A 27,081-nucleotide genomic window follows, 5' to 3' on the forward strand; every position below is an offset into this window, starting at 1 on the left:
TACCGTAGGAGACTACCGTATCAGACCGCCTGTGGTTAACTTGTATTGAAATATTTATTGATGCATAAATTTTTAACAGCAGGGAACACAACCTGAGGGAGTTTATACTATAGGAAGAGAGTTGGGTTCGTTGTAAATGTGGGGTTAGCCAATCCAGGAACAGGCTCCAAAGACCTTAAAAACGTCCGCACAGTGACAAGCTGAAACCGCGAATTTAGATCAGGTATCCGCGTCTCCAAGTACAGCACAGCATTATCCACTGTTTTAGGCAGACCTAAGCAAAGGCGCAGAGCGCGTCGCTCCATAACAAACAGGGGTCCAAGCTTATCTTGGGCACCCAGAATAGAGAATGGAGCCGAATTCAAGTATTGGCCGTACATTGGTGTTATAAAGGAAGAGAAGAGTGTCCCGACGAATACCGAATTTTTGGTTGCTGATCCTCACCAACCGGCCAAGGGCACGCTCACCTTTAAGCACAATGCCTCTAATTTGGGGCCGCCAGTCTAACTGCGGGTCATATATTATACCCAAGTATTTTGTTGAATCAACTTGCGTGATCAGGATAGAGTGATGCGACAAATAAATGCGAAGATGGGATGCCTGTGGAAAAACAAGGACGGCACACTTGTTGACATTTGAAATTAACTTCAGGCTGTCCAGCCAAACTTCCAGAGCATTTGAATACTCTTTAAACGATTGACAACGTTGTGGCAAGCACGCGGCACTGCAGCAATAGGCCGCAGCGTGACTTCACGCTGGTTATGCAAGCGTGCCTTTCGCTCGCATAACCACAGTTAGTTGAGCTAAGCCGTAGCCATGTTTTGTTGGGAACGATAAGTTGAAAAGAAAAGAAATTAATGAGTTCTTGATATAACCGAGAAAAAAAATCTCCCGATGGCTGTAAAGATACCCATACTTTTCCGAATTGCGGAACACCTGCAGAAGAGGAGGAAGTGCCACTGTGCTGCTTCTCTGCGTCACCGCGCCATCTTTACTTGAGGCCAGCCCAACGTTGGGCCAGCCAACCAACCAACGACCTTACACTGCTCAACATGAAGCGAACGGAAACGCGCACAGGTAAGAATTTCAGTTTGGTGGCAGTGGAATTTGTGTTGCTGAAGGTATCTCTCTCTCTCTCTCTCTTGCAACATCCATATGCTAAGCAGTCGGCTCACATGACATCGGCATCGAGTTTTGTCAGCGGAATCGATCCCTACATTGGTTTTAACCCACAGATTCGTCAAGTCAGAATCCTGACGATCAATCAGCATGTCTTCCGTTAGTACGCTTTCACAAAATGAACAAGGGAGGGGAAAACCTCAGGTTGCTTGAGCCAACGTTTCGACAAGGGAACTTGTCTTCGTCTGGGCAAAGCGTTCATCATTGGCAGGGATTAAATAGGGCCTTCGCTCCGAGGAGGAAGGCCCCGGGGGTGGGGAAGGAAAGTGGTGTGAGAGGGGATGCGTGTCAGGAAGGGGAGGGAGGTGAATCTTGATTCGTTAAGCTGCAATAGTGGAAAAACTTATATCCCGAGGGTGTGTAATGAACAAAGGCTTTGAAGGGGCTGCGACGGGGGGGTTGGCGCTGGATGGACCTGAAAAACTCAGATAAGAGGATTAGTCAGCGTGGTACAGGAAAATGAGAACACCTTTTCAAAGTCACATAAGCCAGAGACGCACACGAAGCCTAGAAGCGCACTCAGCACGACGGTGTTGTATTCCTTGCGCGATAAGAGACTTTTGTCCCAGCAGCTCAGCTAATTGGCCCAATATTGGAAATGTATTGGCAAATGTCGGCCACACAAAGGACCATAGTGAAACCATCCATTTCCAAAGAACCCCAGTTGGTCGAAATTTCCGGAGCCCTTCACAACGCGTCCATCGTAGCCTGAGTCGCTTTGGGACGTTAAACAACAATAAGTTAAACCAAACCAAACCAATATTTGGCCGATTACATGTGCTGCTAGGCCTTTGGGGTGCGAGGCGTTGTCAACGTTGTTGCGTTTTCGGGAGACCGCGGCTGAGCCAAAACCAGCCCCAGCAGCTTGCAGGTCGGCCCAATATTGGCTAATGCTGGACCAACAAAGGGCCGCACTGAAACCATCCATTACTGGGCCGATTACTTGTGCTGCTTGGGAGCTGAATGTTATGACCAGCTGAACCAGCATAGGTGGTGTTGGATATACGAGCAATAGCGCCTGAAATGCCGAAACACTAATGACCTCGAAGATGATGCGCCAGGTAATGAACGATGCCAGAACGTAACGTGGTGAAGTTTGAATGCCTTGTATACCAGAGTAAGTGCACACCAGAGACCCCTCCCCTCGATGCAAGCAACTACTCCGACCCCCTCCCGAGAAAAATTCCTCGCTATGTGCCTGCCTCAAACCGTACTACGATGTTGTTTATCCGGCATGGTTTCCAACCTCATGGCTTCCCTATATTTTCAGCTGTGACTGAGTACAACTACGAGTACCATTTCCATACTGACTGCTTTAAACTCATTTTTCCCATCAGAAATTAGGCAATGGAATCGCTTGCATCCTTCAATTGCTAGCAGTTTGTCATTAAAAGTGTTACCGCTGTACCCTTGAGCGTAATACATAATTAACAAATGATTCTTCAAGTATTTCTTCATTTCGAATATTGCACTTTTGTTAGCGTATGGCTATTCGTGTTTTAACTGTGTACTCCAACTGTGCGGCTATCTGCCGCTGCCCCGCCGCGGTGGCTCAGTGGTTACGGCGCTCGGCTGCTGACCCGAAAGACGCGGGTTCGATCCCGGCCGCGGCGGCTGAATTTCTTGAAGGCGAAATTCTAGAGGCCCGTGTGCTGTGCAATGTCAGTGCACATTAAAGAACCCCAGGCGTCGAAATTTCCGGAGCCCTTCACTACGGCGTCTCTCATAGCCTCAGTCTGGTTTGGTTGGTTTATGGGGTTTAACGTCCCAAAGCGACTAAGGCTATGAGAGACGCCGTAGTGGAGGGCTCCGGAAATTTCGACCACCTGGGGTTCTTTAACGTGCACTGACATCGCACAGTACACGGGCCTCGAATTTCTCCTCCAAAGAAATTCAACCGCCACGGCCGGGATCGAACCCGCGTCTTTCGGGACAGCAGCTGAGCACCATAGCCACTGAGCCACCGCGGCGGCTTCATAGCCTCAGTCGCTTTGGGACATTAAACCCCAATAAACCAACCAAACCTATCTGCCGCTGTGGCTCAGTGGTAAAGACGCGAGTTCGATCCCGGCCGCGGCGGTCGAATTTCGATGCAGGCGAAATGTTAGAGGCCGTGTACTGTGCAATGTCAGTGCACGCTAAGATCGCCAGGTGATCGAAATTATTTCGGAGGCCTCCACTACGGCACCTCTTTCTCCCTTTCTTCTTCCACTCCCACCTCAATTCCTCCCTTCCCTTGCGGCGCAGTGCTGGCAGAGATTGAGATGTGCGAAACTTACTACGCCATTTCATATCCTCAAAAAGCCAATTTGTAATTTTCTTTCATCGTTTTCTTTGTGTTTTCAACCGAGATGTCCAACTCCTACTTACATGATATGCATGGGTCACCATCTAGAATTTTAAAGTACTTTCCAATGGGCTATCAAATGGGATTATACTAATTCGACCACCTAATATTGTCATTTATCCCCACTAATTCGCCTTAATTCATTTTCTAGAGGTGACTTGACCAATTAATAATTTAATCCACCTGCCATGGTGGGCAGGTGAAAGGCGCAGTAACTATCACTTCTCACACACCTAATTGGGTGGCAAGTTTTCTTCTCTACAATGACGTGGAAGACAATACTACGCATGAATCACTACCTCGTATTCGCCTATGACCTATAAATAATTTATGATCGAATTTTTCTGTCATGCTGTTTCGGTTTTAACAGCCAACCGGTGGCTCTGACGTCAAAGTGTTGTTATAATGTCCTGAAGCCCCGCAAGGACGGCCGCGTGCTTAACATTGTCGAAGGCTTTGGTTAGATCTAAGCCTAAAATCACCTTCGCGTCTTTGGATCTCGAATTTCTAATGTCATGTTGCAAGCGAAGCATCACGTCCTGCGTACACAAGCCCGGCCGGACATGTATGTCACGTGGGGCATGAAAAAACGTCAATATAATCGCTACTTTACCATTTTGATCCACCACAGTGCTGAAGACAGTTTCCCTCAAGAGCCGGAATGCCAACGAGTGTAGAAGCAGCGATTATATTGCAGTTTTTCATACCTCACGTCAGCTATAACCACACTTCGACGTCACAGTCATTAGTCGGCTGTTGAAAACGATACCGAAACAGCACGAGAAAGAAATTCGATTATAAATTATTTAGCGGTCATAGGAGGGCAATTTCCTCGCTGGCGTCCCAGAACCCTCCTCGCAGCGCCGCCCCTCCTCCTCCTGTTTTTCTCCCTTCTCCTCTTTTTTTCTTTCACGGCTGTTGCGCTCTTCGGTGAATCTGCCTCCGCGCACCGCCGCCGCCGCGAATCTGCGCGTCTTCTGGACCGCGGCCTGGTCAGCGCGCCTCTCAATACGCTGACGCATGAACACGTAGGTGGTGGTGGAAACGTTTATTGCCAATGATGTAAATCGTAGGGGCGCCTGGTTTGCCGCAAAAGTTAACATGATGACGAGAATTGGTCTGGGTATCGGGCATGCAGCAGTATTGGGTATTGAGCAGTCCGGGTTTGTAGTTGTCGCCAATGTGCAGCCTGCGCTATGGTGAGGGACGGAGCGGGGGGCGCGTATTCCATTCGTTTGTCTCGGTAATACGAGAGAACATCACGGAAGGAGACCAGGTAGTGCGCGGGCCGCGGGCGAACGGACCGTCGTGTGAATCGCCCTTTAACGCCATTTTAAGTACGTGCGCAGTCGCCTTCTTTGCGCGAGGAACGTGCCGGCCACACAAATGGCTCGAAGGGCAACGCGAAAATCGCGAGCCGGACGCCCTAGAAGCTCGCCAGGAGCAGAACAGCTGTGAAAGAAAATACGAGCAGAATCGCTTTATTAAGGAGAAAGCCGTTAATGCCTCATACTGCCGTGAGCAGGGAATGCTAGCAAGTGTGTTCGAGTTCCGGCGAAGAAAACAAAAAAACTTTATTGAGACTGGGAATCGAACCAGGGCGTTTGGCAGTTCAATGGTAGTCGCCGCCACGAACACGGTTTGAGCAAGAATAAAGGCAGATCTAGTGAACGCGCGGGTTTCGTGAGTGAAATAAAGCAAAGAAAAAAATGCAAATATGAAAAGAAACAAAATAATAAAGAAATTAAACTATAAAACATGAAAAATATTAAAGAACACAGACCGCGTGGTCCAGAAGACGCGCAGATTCGCGACGGCGGTGCGCGGAGGACCGAAGAGCGCAACAGCCGTGAAAGAAAAAAAGAGGAGGAGGAGGGGCGGCGCTGCGAGGAGGGTTCTGGGACGCCAGCGAGGAAATTGCCCATAGGAGAATACCACGTAGTAATCCATGTGTAATAATGCCTTACGCATCACAAACAAGACGCCGCGGACCGCGGCCCAGTGTTAGCAACTGCTGTTTTTTTCAGTTGTATCCTGCTATAGCTGCGGATCGGCTCAAAGATTTACTGACCTTTTTCGGTTAAAAACGAATTTTGAAAATTGAATTCGGCCTACTTTTGTCGTTTTTTCTTTTTCGATTTAAAGCGAAAAGTCCAACCTCAACCATGTTTCCTTCCAGGTATATATATTCTAGTTCACTATACTCCAGGACAGCATGGGCAAGTTGGCCATGTTTCCTTGCGACTTGATTGATTGTAAAACATTTTATTCGCCGGGAAGAGCTTGGCAAGAGGTCGCGTTAAGTGGTCGAGAGTACATATCCCTCGACGACTTTGTCAGCCCACTCCATCGCCAAAACTTGCGTTCTGGGGTCAGAGCTAGCCAGCACGGTCTCCCACCGCTCGAGAGAAGGAGCTGTACTAGATCACCCGGACTACCGCGAGTTCGACGAAGTGAACGAATTTCGCGCCTTTTGCTCGTTGCGCCATCTGTCGACATATAGTAGAAGCAACCCCGCCACACTTCTTTGGGTGTACAGCCATGTACAGCTGAACTAAGCTGATCGCTGGTTGAATGCTGTCGGTCGCGTCGCCTTAACGCATCGTGCTCAAGTAGAAGGTTTGACTACGGATGACGGCCTCTTTTGGTGATATGACTGACGAAAACAGCGAAAGCGCGGAAACGCTAAGCTCTGGTTAGTTTGTTTACAGCCGTCTTGTCGCGACACCGGCGCGCAAGGAACCATCGTGCTAGTCCCCAACGTGCACGCCGACCAAAGTTGAGCACGCTGTAGCAGCGCAAATGAGGCAGGGAAGAAGCGGATGAGACTAGAGCTAATCCCATCTGCTCCTTATCTGTCGCCTTGTTTTACTTGGGTTGCTAGAGCCAGTATGAGCGTTTACGCTGGGCAGTGGTCGTGGTGGAGTTTTGAAATGTTGTGCGTTCACCGCGCCTCGCTTGGTTCTCCGTTGTGCTGCGTCGGCTTAATGTTCGTGAAATCTCGTATCGACAGTGATTAGGGCACGTTTTTTCGACATTAACTGCAACCGCTTGGTGCAACTGCTGTGTGTTTGCTACTTGGAATTTGCCCTTACTGACTTCAGTCACACAGCGATCATTTTGCGGCCTGTCATATCTTTCGCGCTGTCTATACAGTGTTCTGCAACTTTATCGTAGCCATCTTGGGAAATTTTCCCGCCTCGTCCGGTGGGAAAATTTTCCAAGACGATTACGATAAAGTTGCAGAACACTGTATAGTGGCAGGCATATTGTTGACATGCGTCTCTGCTGTTATTTGTTTTCGATAGCTGTGCTTCAGATCATTACTGCGTCTGTGCCCATCGCAACTCTGCAGACCCAAAACCTTGCAACCTTTTTTGGGGGGACGGGCGCTTTTCGTGTTGTCGAGTTGCATGCTTGACCGTTGAATACGTGCCTGCATTTTGTTCAGAGCTGGGTGGGCTTAAATTGTCGCAGGGAGCTGGAAAGCTCAGTATACATGCGACCATCCTCTGCTTCTTTGGTGAGGCTGTTCGCGTAACGCCACTAATAATAAATGCATTTAATTATGAAGCAGCTGCCAACCTTTGGTGTTTAAACAAATGTATTTGCATCTAGGTACAGCGTGCACAATTTTTGCTTAACTGTGCAGAGTCAGTGATATTCATTATTTGGTGCAGAGGTTAGGGCAGCCTCACCATATTTTGCTGCATGGTGCGAGATTTTTACTGGAGATAATATTTAGGTATTTCATGCTCATTTTTTCTGCCATTGATTACTGAATAACTTCGGTATCCCACACTCATTGTCTTGCATGAAAAGTGCGACAGCATTCGTAACGTGCTTTACCTGTACTTCTCGTGTTCTGTGCCACTTTTTTCAGCATGAGTAGTTTACTCAGGCTTACTGCCTCGACATTTGTGTGGGCTCATAATAGTTTAGTGTTTTTGTTGGTTGTAGTGCGGCATCGTGTGAAGAAAACAGTTAATCTGCATCATTATTAACTTTGAAACGTACTGAGAGGAATTGAAAAATGCTAATGAGCAGGACTATTCGTTTACTAATGCACCATGTAAATGTGCTCATGATGTATCTGTAAATTTATGTGAGGCAGACACCAACAGTGACTTTTCGGCGTCAACATCACTGGGTGAATTGTATGGACATCCAGCACCTAGTTCAAAAGCAGTGGTGGCAAATGAGTTGTTCTTGTCTTCTTTTGAAGGTATTGAGTTGCATGGAATTCTTTAGGTCTGTGAAATGAGGGTTCATATTAGGGCATGCTTTTAGAATAAAATGCAGTCTCTATTTGAGGCTGTTTTAAGCTACATCCAGTGTCCCTGAACAGATGTGCCTCAAGGTGCCATCAATGCTTTTTGTCGTGTATGCGTAGCATTTAATGAGCTAATACGTTTGGCCCTGACAAAGATAACTGTGGGGCTGATGCTTGTTGCTATTTGGTGCGGCATTGGCCATGTTTAGTTTGCTAGGTTTCTGAGGTGGAGATTTTCTTGTTCTGTTGTTGCTGAGACCAACCACTGTTAGTTCGAGAGGAAACTTTGCTGACAAGGCTCTTTCGTCTTGCATTAATTTTTCAGAGAATCACGTGAGGATAAAGACACCAGATGGCCATTCTCCGAGTACTGATAAATGTGTACAAGTCCAGGGCACGACTACAGGCAACGAGTGCAGTCCTAATGATGGCCCTGTGATTGGATGTGCGACGCCGGCTGCTGGCACTGATGCTGTTGATGCTGACACCGACGAAGCCGATGGTGCTGAAGCAAGTGGGGTTGAAATTGAGCAGAACGGTGAAATGGACGGCTGTGGATGGATGGAAGCTGAGCCATTTGACGAAGAAGAAGGTGCTAATTGCGGGAGTGGTCGAACGACTGGAGCTGCTTTAAGTGGAAGCTCTCTACGTTCACACTGCTTATTGGTTGTGTTTAACTAGGGGTGCGCGAATATCAAATTTTTCGAATACGAATCGAATACGAATACTTGATTCCGAATATCGAATCGAATAATCAAGGATAGACGCATCTAACCATTACAAAACATTTATTTGAGCACCCAAGAACATCACAGTTCAACTATCAGTGATTAAATGAACACAAAAGGTGTGTGTGGCTGCACAAAAAGTATCAAAGTCTAGTATATTATTCTTAGAAGAGTGGAAATATCAGAGAGGGTGGCTAATTCACAGCATTGATTAAGGCTAGCTAGCCATCAGCACAAAAGCGCGTTGCTGGGATGACCATAAAAGGTTGTCGTGAAGGAAAACCAGCTGCTCCACATGGTCAGGCAGAAGTAGTTCCCCTCTAGCTGAAATGACTCCTCCAGCCACAGAGAATGCCCTCTCACTTGGCACTGACCTGGCACGTATTGCGAGGTACTTCGTGCACAGCTCTGACTATAGCAGCTTCGCAGGTATAGCCACAAAAAAGCTCACCAGCGCACTCAGCTACGGCATGGCCCTAGGAGGAAGGAAGGAAAAATTCGAAGGAAAAATTTTCCTTCATCCATGCGCATTGCTTTGGGCCATGGTGTTATGCTGTGGGCGCCGTCACGTTGTTATGTCTCAGTCGATAGGGCTTGCGGACCGAAATGGATGCCGGTGCTCACAATGATTATTCGCGTCGGGTCGAATATTCGAAAGAACACGAATACTTGGATTTCGAATCAAATACGAATACTAAAAATATAATATTCGAGATATATTCGAAAATTTCGAATATTTGCACACCCCTAGTTTGAACCTAAGACATGCCACCATGCCCGAATGTGTTCAGAGTTGGTTTGCAACCTTCTTGCAAGATTGGCTGTCTCTTGACGCGTGTATGTCTTGGAGCAATGCTTGTCTGGGGCATTTTATGCATCTTGATTTTGCAGTGGGAATGTGTGTGTACTTACTCTATCTTGGCTGAAAATGATCTTCTGTATCAGAGTTTCTCAAAACTGTTTGGATGGAAAAGAGGCACTGCCGTATGTGGATTGACTAGAAATTATGCAGATGTGGATCCTGTTGTAAAGATATGGCTTTTCTCAAGTTTACTAATTTCCGTGCATGCCTAAAACGAAATGCTTACTAGCTGTAAATTTGTTAAAGTAGTCAAAAATGTGCCACAGTCAACTCTTGCTTAATTCAGACTAGCTTAATTTGAACGACCGGTTTTGTTCAAACTGATTGTTTGGTTTGGCGACCCTGTGGACATTAAAAGCACACCTGTTACTTGTAATCGGCGCAGTTTGAACAAATTTTTGGTACCCTTAGAGCTCGAACTATAGAGAGTTGCTCACATGAAAGTAATTTGATATGAGCATTGTCGAGCGCATTGCAGAGCTATTGTATTTTTAAAGCCGAAGCCATGTTTTCAGCCAAGCAGTAGTGAAGCCAGACACCAAGTGCATGCTTCTGAGTATCGCTGTGAAGGATGACGCACTCTTGAAGAAGCTGTCATAAACTGTAGTGCCCCTTTTCTCTCTAGGTAATTTGAGAAACTCTATGCGTTGAATCAATGCTGTCTGTAATTTGGCTGGTGCAACCAAAAACACACTAAAGTTACACTGGAAGAAGCCGTGCACTATGTTTAAATAACTGCATATGCCTTTTGCGGTAACGAATTGGTGGTAAGGAATTACAGTATGATTAGTTGCAAAATGAGGTGGGTAAAGGAAATGGCAGTTGGGGCTTGTATGGATTTCTCTATCACACAAAAGAAGAAAAAAGATTAAGAAACCCAAGGGTCCATGGAACGAGGTTTGAGAACCCTTGAACAACAGTGATCATTAGCTATATCACTGTGAAGAGATAACGAGTTCTTGCATGCGATGGCGTACTTAGCCAGCAGTGCTTGGTGCCTTTGTTTTTTTGTTTTTTTTCAGATTGGGATCAGGAAATTGAAGCAGCCTATGCGAGTGGCAGAACAGTAGACACCAAGGACGACGATGCCGAGTCTGAAGACTGGGAGACTGAAATTGTCAAGCCATGCTACATTAGTAAGTGGCGTTTGTATTCACAGTGTGCTTCGCATAACTTGACCCAAGGCTTTAAAAAAAAGTCCACAAATCATCATCACCAGCCTGACTACGCCCACTGCAGGGCAAAGGCCTCTCCCATGTCTCCCCAATTAACTCTATCCTTTGCCAGTCACGGCCAGCGTGTTCCCGCAAACTTCTTAATCTCATCTGCCCACCTAACTTTCTGCCGCCCCCTGCTATGCTTGCCTTCTCTTGGAATCCACTCCGTTACCCTTAAGGACCAGCGGTTATCTTGCCTTCGCATTACATGCCCTGCCCAAGCCCATTTCTTTTTCTTGATTTCAACTAGGATGTCATTAACCCGCGTTTGTTACGCCTATAATTTTTCTTGAAACCAACACTCAGAGGAATTTTAAATTTTGCCTAATTGGTTCATCAGCGAAGATAAATTATGTATTGCCCACTTCGGATGCTAAAACCTGACACAGCGTAGTCTCCATTAGAATGAATGCCCATGTTTATTGCGTGCTTTATTTATAGCTGCTACGGGCGAGGGTAAGTATCTCCTCTCCCAGAGAGACGCAGTGTCTTTCTCTATGGAGACATATTGCATGCACATCGCCCCTGGTTTTCGGGCTGATGATTCATCTAATAATACATCCTGCTTCATTTGAGTAAGAAAGGAAGAGGAAAGAAGATGAGAGTTGAATGGTGCGCACTTCTGTGCACTCTTGTTCGGTAGTCAAGCCACTTGCATAAAGTCTTTGTTGTACTGGAGTCATTGAGGTGGTCCTCACTGACTTCCTTAGGTTTGGTGTCAGTGAGGTGTTGCGGGGATCAAACTGTGAGCTTGTGGTACGTGGCTGTGGCAGATTTTATTTGTTTATTTGTTTATTTATTTATTTATACATACTGCAGCGCAATTATATGCGCTATGGCAGGAGTGGGAAGAACACAAAATGCAAGGTAACAAAATGCAGCAAAATGTACAAAGTGAGCACTACAAAAAGTTAAAATCACAAACGAAATATCAAACAAGAAAGGAACTGTTAACGACAGGGTAAGAGTACACAGCTATCACGCGTCTTCAACGGCAGCTACAAAGTTCTGAAATGGACAAGAACAAATGGACCCAGGTAGAGAATTCCAGGTTTCTATTGAACGGGGAAAAAAACTGAATTTGAACAAATTAGCATGGGCAAAATACGGTATCAAATTAAGCTTGTGATGACTTCTTGTAGATGATAATGGTGCAAAGTTAATGTAGTGGTTAGCTGAGAGCCTTAATGAGGAATTGACGATACAATGTAAGAATTTTAATGATTCAGTGTGGCGACGGGCAGACAGCGTGGTTAAATTCAATGAGAGAAGTGTGTAATGTAGTGTAGTAAGGGCGAAGTGCCTGGGACGTTGTCGTCCTTGATGTCCGTCAGTTGTTTCTCAGATGGTTCCCTAGTCAGCACAGGTGTCGCTCGTTGTGTCACAGCACCCTTCAGCATGTGTTTGGACCTGGGAGACGGGGATTGCCGCACGACTTGAGCTCATCATTGTCCACGCTCTCTTCCTGACCTGAACAACTCTTGGGTCTGTCTGTTTGGCAATGCTTGCAGACTTTGTGTTCTGGACCCCGGTGCAATTGTCGCAAAGTTGTGCGGAGCCCGCGGCCCTAGGGGATCTCCGCAGATGTTCGGCCACACTGTAGAGGTGTGGTCGTGTTAACAAGAGGTCGCTACCAGAAATCTTGTTCTGCGTTTTTTTTTCAGTATTTACTTTACAATTTGCACACTTTTCAGTCAGGTCATTCGATGGAGAGCATCGTAGATTTGATGTGGTGTGCCTGAAATCATTGTTTCTTTGCAAATGGAACGAGGTCATTACTTGTGAATTGTGGGCCGATACCGGTGCGTATGTCCATTGGTATGCCGTACCATGCAAAGACTAAGCTTGTTGATTCCATGATGCTTCTTGCTGACAAGTCTTTGAGCAGTTCTATTTCGGGGAAATTGGACAATGCATCATAGGAACACGAGTTTGATTTTCCAACATAGCGAAAAATGTCAATGCCAACTCGGTATCGGAGTCTTTCAGGCACAGGGCGCATTTTCAATGGCTTTTGTGGTCGGCCGTATGCTTACTGCATGCATACGCTACACTTATTCGCAAACTCTTCAATTTTGGCATTCCTTCTTGGCCAGAAAAATTAGTCGCCGTGCTCCGTGTTTTTTCATATTGATGCCCATGTGTCCACAGTGGATACTTTCTAGCATTTCCTGTCACAGGCTAGCTGCTACTATAACCTTGTAGCCCTTTAGAAGAAAGCCTGTAGCTTTAGATAGTTTGCTTTCCAATGACTAGAGCAGCCCTTCAGCTGTCACATTGTTTCTTAATCTTTTTGACTTGGCTTAGAGGTTGGCTTGGCTTGGCTTAGAGGTTGGCTGCTTGTAGCATTGACCTTAGGCATTTGTCTTGTGCCTGTCGGAAGGTGTCCTAAAAACTAGTATATCATCAACATACACTGTTACGGCGGGAATCAGTTCGAAAACTTCTAGCCGCCGCGGTGGCTCAGTGGCTATGGTGCTCGGCTGCTGGCCCGAAAGACGCGGGTTCGATCCCGGCCGCGGCGGCTGAATTTCTTTGGAGGAGAAATTCGAGGCCCGTGTACTGTGCGATGTCAGTGCACGTTAAAGAACCCCAGGTGGTCGAAATTTCCGGAGCCCTCCACTACGGCGTCTCTCATAGCCTTAGTCGCTTTGGGACGTTAAACCCCATAAACCAAACCTAAACCAAACCAGTTCGAAAACTTCGTTCAGTTTTCCGAAACACTTCGGATATTGACAAAGTACCATTGGGAAGTCTTAGAAAGCGGTATCGACCGAACAGTCTGGCAAACATACAAATCCTTGATGTTTCTTCATGGAGTAAAATTTGACGGAACCCTGAGTTTGCATCAGGTCTAGTGAACACTGTTGCACTTGCTGTTTGAGCTTTATATTATGAGCTTTATGTTCTTGGCGCATGATGGCCTTAGTTGCCTATGTGCCATTAAACCCAACACAACACAACAACACGCTTTATATGTTCGCGTCTTGGCATTTCAGTGTTTTCGTTCCATGCATTCATTTGTCCTCCTGTGGTCCGTGTACACTTTGATCTTGACATTTCTTTTTTGGAAACAGTCATTAGAGGAATCGCCTAACCTGTCACTTCTGTGACCTTGGTGATGATCCTAGCCCGTTCTATCCATTCCAATTCTTCCTGAAGTTGTTCTTGCAGGACAACAAGTGTGGCTTCTTCAAGCAGGACTGTGCAGTAGTGCCGTCAAATGCAACCTGTACCACTGAACAAGTGTCGAAGTTCATGCATCTCTTTATCTGACGTGTTCAGCGATGTGTTGTAGATTTGCCTAGGTAGAAGTCCCAACTCTTCACATGCTTGCAGGCCGAAGATTGCTTGACTTCCTTTGCGTACTTTGAAAAACTTCACAGTGCTGTCCTGGTTATACACCTCCACTTCCGTTCTCAGGATACCCAGGTGTTTGATCATGTTTATACGATCGCGAAAGCACACCACTGCTCAGCCTTATTGGTGGCTTAGAATACATCTAGGGACTGAATGACTAAAGGGTGGCTTGGGCTTCCGTGTCTACTTTTAACTTCACAAGCATACTTTTTATCCGTGCCTCGACAATTCATTCTTGTTTACTTCTGATGCTGCTGACTGATACATTGAGTACATGAGACTCTTCTTTGGATTCTTACTGCTCATCGATCTGGTTATTCGCTTGGCAGCAAATTGTGACACGGTTCTTTGCTTGGCACTTTCTGCATGTACTTTTAAACTACAGGCAGCTCCGTGGCGTGTGCGTTTGCCCGCATTTTCCTCACTTGTATTGCTTCTATGGTTCTCTACCCGAGACGGAGTTTTTCTTTCCTACAGAGTCTACTGCTTGCTGCTGGTGTTCATACTTATTGGTGTTTTACCGAAATCTCAGCACTGGCCTTACAGGTTTGCGCTGCTTTCAGCACGGTTAGTTTGCTATCCACGAGCAACTTTCTCCTACTTTGCTGTTGTTAGTGCCAGAAACTGTCTGGAATCATTGAATTTGTCAACATGCTGAAGTTGCATGCACCTTCAATCACGCAGAAAACGCTCGGAAGGCTCGCCAGAACCCTGGACTCTCTTCATGAATAAATTGCGTTCGTGCAGGTCGTTACGTTGGGAGGCTGCAGTATTCTTCAAACTTTTTCACCTCCGCCGCGTAGTCAAGGTTGCTCTTGTATTGTAGACTTGGAGGCCTTTCTCACCTGCGACGTTTGAAAGCAGAGCAGCTTTTGCAGACTCGGGTCTTTGTTTGGCGGTTGGCTCCGGCGATGTCAAAGAAGGCTCAAACGTCCGCTTTAAGAGCTGCCAGTTCCTGCGTCTGCTGTCAAACGCAGTGGCTCCAGTGGTTTCAGGAATTTCATCTCGTTGTGCCGGTTACGCTGCACTGTCTGACGCCATGTGTCGTACACTTACACAATGCTGGGTGCGGGGAGTGAATGCCGGCGTTAATCGCGCATTTTGTTTGTAGCTGCTGCGGTCGAGGGTAAGTACCTCCTCTCTGAGAGACGGAATATATTCCTCTATAGAGACACATTGTATGTACATGGCCCGTAGTTTCTGTTAGAGCTGTGCACGGGCCGCAAATTTCAGCCCGCGCCCGGCCCGAGCCCTACACTACTGACGGAGGCCCGGCCCGTCCCGACACTGAAGAAACCTAAGCCCGCCCGGGCCCGGCCCGAGTTAAGGCCCGGCCCGGGCCCGGCCCGACCTGCAAAACTGAAATTGAAGTGACGATGAAACAGAAAGAGATAATTTAAGGGAAATCAGTTTATTTCAATGTTTTTAAAATGCTCGGCTCTCATGGTCTAGATGAAAATTAGTGAGTATATGCAAACACGGCGCATGTAGACAGTTATCACTCCAAGTTATTATGTAAAAACAACAAATCGTCCATTGATGACGGCTTGAGGCAAGTGCGGCGCTCCTGCATAATGAACCCGCGGCAGCGCTGAAATTTCTCTCGCTGCTTGAACTGGTAGCCGGAATGGCTAACACTTTCTTGGCAAGAAGAGAAAGCTTGGGGTACGTCGCTGCCTTGCTTCTCCAAAACTGTGATAGCTCAAACTCTGAGCAAGGGGTCGACTCTGTGGCCAAGTACTCGCTCGCGAAGCCCGGCCGGCCCGTCCGAGACAAATATACCGTGGCCCGAGCCCGGCCCGGGCCCGGGTGAATAGACTGTCACAAGGCCCGAGCACGGCCCGCGGGCCGGGCCAGGTACGGGCTTTCGGGCCGGCCCGAGCCCGTGCACAGCTCTAGTTTGTGTGTCGATGATTCATCTACCAATGCAAAGAGCAAGGAGTCCACACGTATATTTATTTCCGTGGACCTAATTTGCAGCTATGTAGTCTCTGACTAAGCCTATTTATTCGCGGAAACCTAAAAGAAACAAAATAAAAGTGAAAGCAATGTCATTACGCGACTGCCTGAAAGGCACTCCATGCGTTGGTCAACTCCTCCCACCGTATGCGGGGAATAAAAAAAGAAACGGCGGGACCCGGACGTTAATCCGATTTAATTAGAGAAATCGGACGCACAGGGCAATAAATCGAAGTTTCTAAGAATGCTCGGAAAGTCCGGATCGAGTTCCCGCGGCAAAAAGACGAGATCAGATTCCTCTTCAGTGCACGCTTGAGTGGCAGGTGGGCCGACTTGGTCATGTGACCTTGTGGTGTCATCACAACCTGCTAGGGTGACGAGTGATGAAATGCCTATCTCTCGTCTGCTTTACGTAACCTCAATTAATTTATTGCATAGTCCCTTTAAGTGTCCCCTCAAGTTTTTGAAACCACTTCAGAGGCACCATTAAAGGGGCTGCGAAACACTTCTTGGGGGGATACCGGCTATACTTCAAGTGGGTTCTTTATGTCACACAGATGCTGACCTAAAAAGAATTACAGGAATCGATGCTCAGGAACGGGAGTTATTCAGTGAAGAAATTTCAAAATACAAGCAAACAAAACTTTGCCCTTGACTCGATTTTGGCGGGGCTTCCCACTCCTATTTTGCTCTCCTAATGACGGCACCTGGCGCAACCAATCAAAACAGCCAGCCAGAGCACGTCGCGGAAGTTTGTACTCCATGGTTGCCTGCTCTCTGTAACTTGTTCTTGCTGAGAATGGTAGCGTCGTTTCCGTGCCAGAGCGCCCCTGGTGGTGTATTTTTATTTTACTTGCTTTGCAGGCTCTTATCTAAGACAAACAAGTTGTTTTTGTTGATATAATATAAAACGCAGACAGGTGACAAAATGTGTCTCTATTTATTCACACAATTTGCAGTATATTTACTGTTTGTCCGATCATCAAGCTCGCGCCAGGTGATGTCATATCCGCTGCTAAAAACCCGCCACTGTGTGGCGACACCATCAGAGCCATGAAGTTGTTTTTGGGAGGACATTAAAATATTAAGAAATGGAATGTACGCGGTATTACTGACGCTAATAGCACCATTATAACTCACTGTATGCAATCAACAGGCAAAACAGTTAACTAAGATTGTGTTTCTGGGCCCCTTTAATAGGCCATCATTTGCTTGAGTGCCGCAGGGTTTCTTGTGTGTGGGGCACTAGTGCTTTCCAATAAACCTCTCACGAACTGCTGCTCTCTTGAAGTAAATTGCAGCCCCATATTGTTAGTATTTATGCAAATTACGAAGAAAAATTGTTTTTGCTATGTTTCGCAGAGCAAAGGGTTTTTTTCTTCATGTTGCCACAAGAGTCCATCACCTCACCTCAACGTTCGCCTCTTGTTTTTACAGTGCCCAAGCATCCATACCTGTTCGGAAAGAACGTCTTTCTTCCTGCAGACATCCACGCCACGTCAGTACAGTGGAGGACTCCGTCGTTTCACGCTGTCGAAGGGCAGTTTGACGATGCTGACGACTCTGACACGTGATGTGCTGTGACTGGACATCTTAGGCCTCTTTTTTTCTGTGATTGTACCACAGTTGTGGTGTGAGTTGCAGTGGCAACTAGCAGGTCTAAATCCAAAGGTCGTGTTCGCTTCAGGATTGGAACTTTCTTGGGTCTTAATTTTTTTTACTTGTGGCAAATGCACGTTAATCTTGCAACAGCAGCATGTGGCCCATTTTATTGTGTTCTAGCCCCACTGAGTCGTCAGGGATGTGTATCCTCATTTTATGTTTTATCTAAGTTATGTTGAGTGATACATTACAGCAGTGGCTGCCCTGAGGATTATGTTAAGTGTAAAGCTTTCAATAAACTTCGAGGAGTTAAAATTGAGTGTGGCCTTGTCAGGATTTTTTTCTGTGCTTGTGCCGCAGTTGTGGAGTGAGTTGCAGTGGCAACTAGCAGGTCTAAATCCAAAGGTCGTGTTCGCTTCAGGATTGGAACTTTCTTGGGTCTTAATTTTTTTGACTTGTGGCAAATGCATGTTAATCTTGCACCAGCAGCATGTGGCCCATTTTATTGTGTTCTAGCCCCACTGAGTCGTCAGGGATGTGTATCCTCATTTTATGTTTTATCTAAGTTATGTTGAGTGATGCATTACCGCAGTGGCTGCCCTTAGGATTATGTTAAGTGTAAAGCTTACAATAAACTTCGAGGAGTTAAAATTGAGTGTGGCCTTGTCAGGATTTTTTTCAGTGAAACTAGCAGGTCTAAATCCAAAGGTCGTGTTTGCTTCAGGATTGGAACTTTCTTGGGTCTTAATTTTTTTTACTTGTGGCAAATGCATGTTAATCTTGCAACAGCAGCATGTGGCCCATTTTATTGTGTTCTAGCCCCACTGAGTCGTCAGGGATGTGTATCCTCATTTTATGTTTTATCTAAGTTATGTTGAGTGATACATTACAGCAGTGGCTGCCCTGAGGATTATGTTAAGTGTAAAGCTTTCAATAAACTTCGAGGAGTTAAAATTGAGTGTGGCCTTGTCAGGATTTTTTTCAGTGAAACTAGCAGGTCTAAATCCAAAGGTCGTGTTCGCTTCAGGATTGGAACTTTCTTGGGTCTTAATTTTTTTTACTTGTGGCAAATGCATGTTAATCTTGCAACAGCAGCATGTGGCCCATTTTATTGTGTTCTAGCCCCACTGAGTCGTCAGGGATGTGTATCCTCATTTTATGTTTTATCTAAGTTATGTTGAGTGATGCATTACCTCAGTGGCTGCCCTGAGGATTATGTTAAGTGTAAAGCTTACAATAAACTTCGAGGAGTTAAAATTGAGTGTGGCCTTGTCAGGATTTTTTTCAGTGAAACTAGCAGGTCTAAATCCAAAGGTCGTGTTTGCTTCAGGATTGGAACTTTCTTGGGTCTTAATTTTTTTTACTTGTGGCAAATGCATGTTAATCTTGCAACAGCAGCATGTGGCCCATTTTATTGTGTTCTAGCCCCACTGAGTCGTCAGGGATGTGTATCCTCATTTTATGTTTTATCTAAGTTATGTTGAGTGATGCATTACCTCAGTGGCTGCCCTGAGGATTATGTTAAGTGTAAAGCTTACAATAAACTTCGAGGAGTTGAAATTGAGTGTGGCCTTGTCAGGATTTTTTTCAGTGCTTGTGCTGCAGTTGTGGAGTGAGTTGCAGTGGCAACTAGCAGGTCTAAATCCAAAGGTCGTGTTCGCTTCAGGATTGGAACTTTCTTGGGTCTTAATTTTTTTGACTTGTGGCAAATGCATGTTAATCTTGCAACAGCAGCATGTGGCCCATTTTATTGTGTTCTAGCCCCACTGAGTCGTCAGGGATGTGTATCCTCATTTTATGTTTTATCTAAGTTATGTTGAGTGATACATTACAGCAGTGGCTGCCCTGAGGATTATGTTAAGTGTAAAGCTTTCAATAAACTTCGAGGAGTTAAAATTGAGTGTGGCCTTGTCAGGATTTTTTTCAGTGCTTGTGCTGCAGTTGTGGAGTGAGTTGCAGTGGCAACTAGCAGGTCTAAATCCAAAGGTCGTGTTCGCTTCAGGATTGGAACTTTCTTGGGTCTTAATTTTTTTGACTTGTGGCAAATGCATGTTAATCTTGCACCAGCAGCATGTGGCCCATTTTATTGTGTTCTAGCCCCACTGAGTCGTCAGGGATGTGTATCCTCATTTTATGTTTTATCTAAGTTATGTTGAGTGATGCATTACCGCAGTGGCTGCCCTTAGGATTATGTTAAGTGTAAAGCTTACAATAAACTTCGAGGAGTTAAAATTGAGTGTGGCCTTGTCAGGATTTTTTTCAGTGAAACTAGCAGGTCTAAATCCAAAGGTCGTGTTTGCTTCAGGATTGGAACTTTCTTGGGTCTTAATTTTTTTTACTTGTGGCAAATGCATGTTAATCTTGCAACAGCAGCATGTGGCCCATTTTATTGTGTTCTAGCCCCACTGAGTCGTCAGGGATGTGTATCCTCATTTTATGTTTTATCTAAGTTATGTTGAGTGATACATTACAGCAGTGGCTGCCCTGAGGATTATGTTAAGTGTAAAGCTGTCAATAAACTTCGAGGAGTTAAAATTGAGTGTGGCCTTGTCAGGATTTTTTTCAGTGAAACTAGCAGGTCTAAATCCAAAGGTCGTGTTCGCTTCAGGATTGGAACTTTCTTGGGTCTTAATTTTTTTTACTTGTGGCAAATGCACGTTAATCTTGCAACAGCAGCATGTGGCCCATTTTATTGTGTTCTAGCCCCACTGAGTCGTCAGGGATGTGTATCCTCATTTTATGTTTTATCTAAGTTATGTTGAGTGATACATTACAGCAGTGGCTGCCCTGAGGATTATGTTAAGTGTAAAGCTTTCAATAAACTTCGAGGAGTTAAAATTGAGTGTGGCCTTGTCAGGATTTTTTTCTGTGCTTGTGCCGCAGTTGTGGAGTGAGTTGCAGTGGCAACTAGCAGGTCTAAATCCAAAGGTCGTGTTCGCTTCAGGATTGGAACTTTCTTGGGTCTTAATTTTTTTGACTTGTGGCAAATGCATGTTAATCTTGCACCAGCAGCATGTGGCCCATTTTATTGTGTTCTAGCCCCACTGAGTCGTCAGGGATGTGTATCCTCATTTTATGTTTTATCTAAGTTATGTTGAGTGATGCATTACCGCAGTGGCTGCCCTTAGGATTATGTTAAGTGTAAAGCTTACAATAAACTTCGAGGAGTTAAAATTGAGTGTGGCCTTGTCAGGATTTTTTTCAGTGAAACTAGCAGGTCTAAATCCAAAGGTCGTGTTTGCTTCAGGATTGGAACTTTCTTGGGTCTTAATTTTTTTTACTTGTGGCAAATGCATGTTAATCTTGCAACAGCAGCATGTGGCCCATTTTATTGTGTTCTAGCCCCACTGAGTCGTCAGGGATGTGTATCCTCATTTTATGTTTTATCTAAGTTATGTTGAGTGATACATTACAGCAGTGGCTGCCCTGAGGATTATGTTAAGTGTAAAGCTTTCAATAAACTTCGAGGAGTTAAAATTGAGTGTGGCCTTGTCAGGATTTTTTTCAGTGAAACTAGCAGGTCTAAATCCAAAGGTCGTGTTCGCTTCAGGATTGGAACTTTCTTGGGTCTTAATTTTTTTTACTTGTGGCAAATGCATGTTAATCTTGCAACAGCAGCATGTGGCCCATTTTATTGTGTTCTAGCCCCACTGAGTCGTCAGGGATGTGTATCCTCATTTTATGTTTTATCTAAGTTATGTTGAGTGATGCATTACCTCAGTGGCTGCCCTGAGGATTATGTTAAGTGTAAAGCTTACAATAAACTTCGAGGAGTTAAAATTGAGTGTGGCCTTGTCAGGATTTTTTTCAGTGAAACTAGCAGGTCTAAATCCAAAGGTCGTGTTTGCTTCAGGATTGGAACTTTCTTGGGTCTTAATTTTTTTTACTTGTGGCAAATGCATGTTAATCTTGCAACAGCAGCATGTGGCCCATTTTATTGTGTTCTAGCCCCACTGAGTCGTCAGGGATGTGTATCCTCATTTTATGTTTTATCTAAGTTATGTTGAGTGATGCATTACCTCAGTGGCTGCCCTGAGGATTATGTTAAGTGTAAAGCTTACAATAAACTTCGAGGAGTTGAAATTGAGTGTGGCCTTGTCAGGATTGCAGGGAAACTTTTATCAAAGAGACATCGACCACAATTTTTTTCTAAGTAAAAATGTATTGTTGGCTCATTGTGGCTGTTTCAATGCTTGCTTGTCACCAAAAGACACATTTATTGTTAAGGAAATTGAATTTAGAAATGAAATTTATTCTCGCCACTTGATTCTAACACATGACATCAAGACTGAAAAGGACTCCGTGATCAGTGTTAGCAAGTGAATGGCAATATAGCAGGGCCTCAGAGATCCAAATAATAAACTGAATATAGCTGGCAGTGATGATACACGTATTTAATTTTTTGTTCTTTTCTAGGTCATAAAGCTCAGTTTTCAGTGAAAGTAACGTCTTTTCCATCAGAACGCGGCATTCTGTCGATACAGGCCAACTTCAATTTGTCGTCGAGGATAACAAAGTTGAATGAAAATGGCTTATGCTGTTGGCTGTAGTTATTACAAGTCATTAGCTAGTTAACTGTGAGGTTGGAACACCCAGATCGTGGCTCTTTGTTCTGCTCTCTTGGTGTTAACTCTTTCAGGCGCTTTGTACACAATTGCGCAAGCGGCAAACTTAGAGCTTTTTCTGAGAAAATGGAGCACTTAACAGTGATTTCATTATTTCAGTCAAATTGAGCGCCCTTCTTGTTGAAAATAAGTTGTTTTTGTTACCGTGTAGCGAACGCAGTAAGTAATATTTCACATAAAAGTGAGCTAGGTTGCACTTTCTCCGCCATTTTTGTGCACACAGATTTTGCTGTGAGTGAAATCATCGATGATTTTTGCTCAGTTTCGAGCGTAATGTGCATCTTCGAAGCACTAAGTGATTCCACGATCCCTGGGGTCTTTACCTGACACACGAGACCATTTCAATGGTACTATTTCTAACGAATCTGACACTTTGTACGGAATTCTCCACATCGTTGTAAGAACTGACCTGCTGGTCTTTCACGCTCGGAAACTAACAAATTCCCTTTCTTGAGGCCTGAATATACTACTTAGGTGAAAAAAATAATTGATTTCAGTCGAAACAAAATATGGCGCCTGAAAGGGTTAAAGCACTCAATGTTAGCTCTGCTCATAATCAGCATCATCAGTCACTTTAGGCCTCCTGCAGGACAAAGGCCTATCCCAGTTGCTTTCATTTAGTGTCCCTTTCCCCCAGCAGCTGTCGCCATCGTGTCTCGACGAGCTTCCATATCTTGCCTTCCTACCCAAGTTTGTGCCATCCAAACTGTGTTCTCTTTCTCTTGGAATCTATTCTGTTATCTTACACGCTGTTGGTTTGGTTTAACAACGTAAATGCCCCAGAGCGACTCAGGCTATGAAGGACGCCGCAGTGAAGGGCTCTAGATAATTTCGGCCACCTGGGGTTCTTTAGCACGCACCTTACACGGTATTGGTCGGTTAGCCCATTGATTCCACCAAACACCTTGGACGAACACTGTTCCCACTTTAAAGGGACACTGAGGAGAGCACTATTAATATTTTTTTTATAGCAAAATTCGATAGTTCAGCATGTCATTGCTTTGTTGCCACTTGGCTGGCAGCGAAAGATGCATTTATTTCTAATAAATTTGAATTCGAAGTTGAAAAAGTTTTTCCCACTGCTCTGATTCAAACTTGGGATTCTCCTATGACGACACACGACTAAGTGATGTGAAACATGACGTAACGCAGACTCCGTGATTTCTAGCGGCCAGCGCTGCCTAGCAGCAGCCGAAACGAAAGCTACCGCCGGCCGCACGTTGAAGGCATCTATCGGCTATTGAGGCCGTCACTACAGTCGCTTCGCTTACGTTCGCACTGGCGTTTTGCCAGCGTTACGATGGATCTCGTTCTCGAAGTCGTCAACGAAGTTCTCGCAAATAGACACCTTTAGCATACCGTGTACCTTGTTACCGCTAGCGGAATACCGGGAGCCCCCCTAACGCCAGTGAGCAGGCGCTGATTGGTCCCGATGCTTCAGGAGCGCGCGTAGCTGCCGGGCACGTGGCGCCATCTGGCGACGTCAAGGAGATTTGCGCATGCATTGGCTGCGCCTCAGTGATTCGTGGCTTCTTGGGTCCTAGGGTTGCTAGAACCATTGGTTCTAGCAACACTGTTTTGTCCTATGACGTCACCACGCTTGTACTTGCGAGTTTGGCCTGTGGCGGCGATACCTGTATTCTGGTTCTTGCTCTTTTCTATGTTACAAGAGCTTTGTTGTCAGTATGAGTGGCGTTTTTGTAATCAGGAGCTGGCATTCTGTCGATGCAAGCCAACTTCAATTTCTCCTCAGTGTCCCTTTAAGCTATCGATGATTCCGCCTTTTTCACATGGCCACAGTACGCATGCACGCCTCTCCTACTTCAGGTCCACTCGTTGAAACAAGCTGCGAGCTCCTACTGCACATGACTCTATTGTGTGCAATGGAGAACCTTAAAGTGAACTCATCGAAACTTGTGAATAGTTGGGCATTGATTTGGGCCCTGCAATACGAAAGCATGCGATTTTTGAGATCATGCGGGCAGAGGAAGTAATGGTTGAGGAAGCCAACGAGGCCTGGGATGAGATCAAAGAACGCTGTGAGCGTGAAGACGCAGAACGAGAGTGACAAGAGCGCCGTTGGCGCGAAGAGGCAGAGAAACGGAAGCAGCTTGAGATAAACGGCGTGCTCGTGTGAGGAAACTGAGGGACCTAGAGCTTGAAATGCATCGGATGAGTTTCAAGAGAAATGAAACATTATCCGTTCTGAATGAGACTAACGATCGGCAGCCGAGAGACAGGCCAGGGCCCTGTCTCATCATCGGGCTGATGATGATGACTTGGTGCAGGTGGTACTGAGAACCTGCTAAAGAACCCCAATAAAGGTGAACGAATTGGTCTCAGTAATTTTGCTGCACATTGTCAAATTTTGCTTGGGGCTACTTTCTTGCAGTCTTTAATATGTAAAAAATTCAGCGTTGCAGGCATGTTATATGACTGTAGAATAACTCGTGTTGTCTCTTCCCCAGATGTGGCCCCAAAAAAGATGCCGATATATAAAGTAGCAGATGGTGTGGGGTTATAGCCTCATCAAGTGGCCATGAGCCCGTGGCGTTCAGCACTGATTGCCGCAGATTACTATCGCATCTGGTGCAGTAGCTAAGGTGTCCTGCTTTTAAACACAGGGCTAGGGGATTCAAATCCTGACTGTGGCTCCCACATTTCAGAGGGGGCAGAGTGCAGAAATGGCTGTGTGCTGTGCAATGTCGGTGTACATGAGAGAGCAACACCAGTGTTGCACAGGCACAGAGCTGTCAATGTTGGTGTGCATCAAAGAACATCACCAATGTTGCACAGCACACAGCCATATTGCTATTGCCGTAGCCCTTCACTACGGCTGCCCTCGGAGCCTGGCTGACTCTAGGACGTTAAACCCCATAAACCAAGCCACGCATTAAAGAAGAACTCCAGGTGGTTGGTATTGATTGCAGCCTGTCACTATGGCGTCTCTCGTAGCCCACGTGCAGGCTTGGGTCGTCATGTTCCATATACCATGCCATACCTGACCACTGGTGCAAATATAATGCTGTTGCAGAGAGGCTTTTATGGAGTGAAAGGGAGTTGTGTGCAGTGTAAGTTTGTGTCAATTACTCCAGCTCTTGAATGCTGGTCAGTGACCATTGGTTAAAGGGGCAATGCATATATAGCAGAACAACACGAACCTATTTCATTGCCACAGGAGACTCTTGCATAAAATTAACTGCAGTAAGGTTGAAAAGAAGATACTGTGTCTGGTGTCAGGCGTGGGGAACAGCTTTGAGGTACTGATGTTTGGTGACCTGTTTTCTCAGCCTAACTAGTCGTGAACCAGTGATAAATCAGCGCTGGCTCAGTGTTTACGGCACTCAGCTGCTGACATGAAAGACGTGGGTTCGACCCCGGCAGTGGCAGTCACATTTGGTAGAGGCGAAATTCTAGAGGCCCGTGTACTGTGTGATATCAGTACATGTTAAAGAACCCCAGGTGGTCGAAATTTCTGGAGCACTTCATTACGGCGTCCCCCCCCCCCCCCAAACTATAGACCAATCAGCTTGCCTGCTTGAAATGTGTCTGATGGAGACTAGTGTTGTTGCAAATATGTACCGAGAAACAACCTTCTTAGTAATTCAGATTCCAATGATTCTTGGTATGCTGCTCTTACAACATTGTTTGATTACATTGGAATTTCTTACAGCACTGACAATTCGGTGAAGGCAAGGTTCGCTTGTCAAAGAAAAACATTCTCGTAGAAAATCTGTGCAGAATGGAAAATTTCAGGGTGTATAGAGGAGGCATTTTAGTAGCTGGGAACTAGGGTGAGAAGCCATGGCTTGCTGAAAACATGGGTAAAGCTTTGCTTCAAGTACAGTTGAGCCCACTAATAACGAACCTGACGGATGCGCAGAATTAGTATTTTATATGCGAAGTGGACTTCTCATATTTACAGCCAAAAATAACCAGACAAAATAGCATTTGCAATATTAGTGCCAAGTAAGGATTTTCTGTGGCTGTAGAAGTTGCTGGTTCTGCCCAAACACTCTGCCTGAGCGCAAGCAACAAATGGTTTTTCTGCCCCGTAACTTTTGGCCTTGTCTTCAAACCAAAACTTAGTTTTATCCAGTCAGTCTTCTTTGTTCTGGTCACTATCATTGTGTTTTGCCATGTCCAAATAAAAATGCTTTTGTGCAAGATTCTGTGTGCCTTAGACTATTTGACAGTACAAGCTATTCCTGTTTTGATACATTTTAGGAGAGATATTGATATTCATGCGCTCTTAATTTGGGAACACTGCGTATTTTGCAAGGGGATGCCTTGGGCCACCGAACTGTTTAAATTTTGTCTTGGATGTATTTGCTGTTGAAGGAGTGTAAATGCACACGTCTTTTGTTGTGACAGCTGAATGATTGCATTCCTCTAGGGCAGGGGTTTTCAAGACTGGATTCCATGAAGCCCTCGGGTCCCTTGGTGTACTTTTGAGTTCTCGGAGTATGTAAACCCATATTTGCCTCAATGCCTACCATTCTTTGTCCAGCTTATCTTGGGACTGCCTATACTGCATTTTCAGCGTATTTCTGTGCTATACATCCAATCACTACACGGTCTCATTTTGTGTGCATGTTAGGCAGGAAGTGAGAGAATCCTGGACACATGGTGTTCTTTGGCACCTTTTGAAAGCTACTTGGGTTCCCAAATTTTAAAAACATTGAGAACATGCTTTAACGGACACCGAGTAACCTTTTTAACGCTACTGGAGCTCCCTGAGTCTAAAAACATTGAGAACAACATTCTTTAAGGGACACTGAGGAAAATTTTTATACACATATGCAAAATATCTTGCAAACCGTCAGAATAGTATGAAACTGCAATATTAAAAGCCTGGATTTATGAAATGAATACCCAATGGACCGTGGAATCATTTTGTGTTTTGAAGACGCAGGTGCCACAAGAGAT

At 45.4% G+C, this 27,081-nt stretch overlaps 1 protein-coding gene across 2 annotated transcripts; it reads left to right on the forward strand.

Annotated features, from left to right (window-relative positions):
• The first annotated feature begins 1,037 nt into the window (after positions 1-1,037).
• LOC149348983 (uncharacterized) lies at positions 1,038-26,321 on the forward strand. Of its 2 annotated transcripts, none has more exons than XM_089541075.1 (4): positions 1,038-1,077; positions 8,125-8,391; positions 10,412-10,525; positions 17,363-26,321. In XM_089541075.1, exons 1-4 carry the CDS (start codon positions 1,053-1,055, stop codon positions 17,497-17,499), a joined length of 543 nt encoding a protein of 180 aa, XP_089397201.1. In that variant the 5' UTR covers positions 1,038-1,052; the 3' UTR covers positions 17,500-26,321. The 2 variants fall into 2 exon arrangements, with proteins under 2 accessions (XP_089397201.1, XP_089397200.1); XM_089541074.1 differs by lacking the exon at positions 1,038-1,077 and adding an exon at positions 6,055-6,221.
• The last annotated feature ends 760 nt before the right edge of the window (positions 26,322-27,081 follow it).

The sequence above is a fragment of the Amblyomma mixtum genome, chromosome 4, assembly GCF_055824585.1.
Source record: "Amblyomma mixtum isolate Tamu chromosome 4, ASM5582458v1, whole genome shotgun sequence".
Taxonomy (NCBI): Eukaryota; Metazoa; Arthropoda; class Arachnida; order Ixodida; family Ixodidae; genus Amblyomma; species Amblyomma mixtum.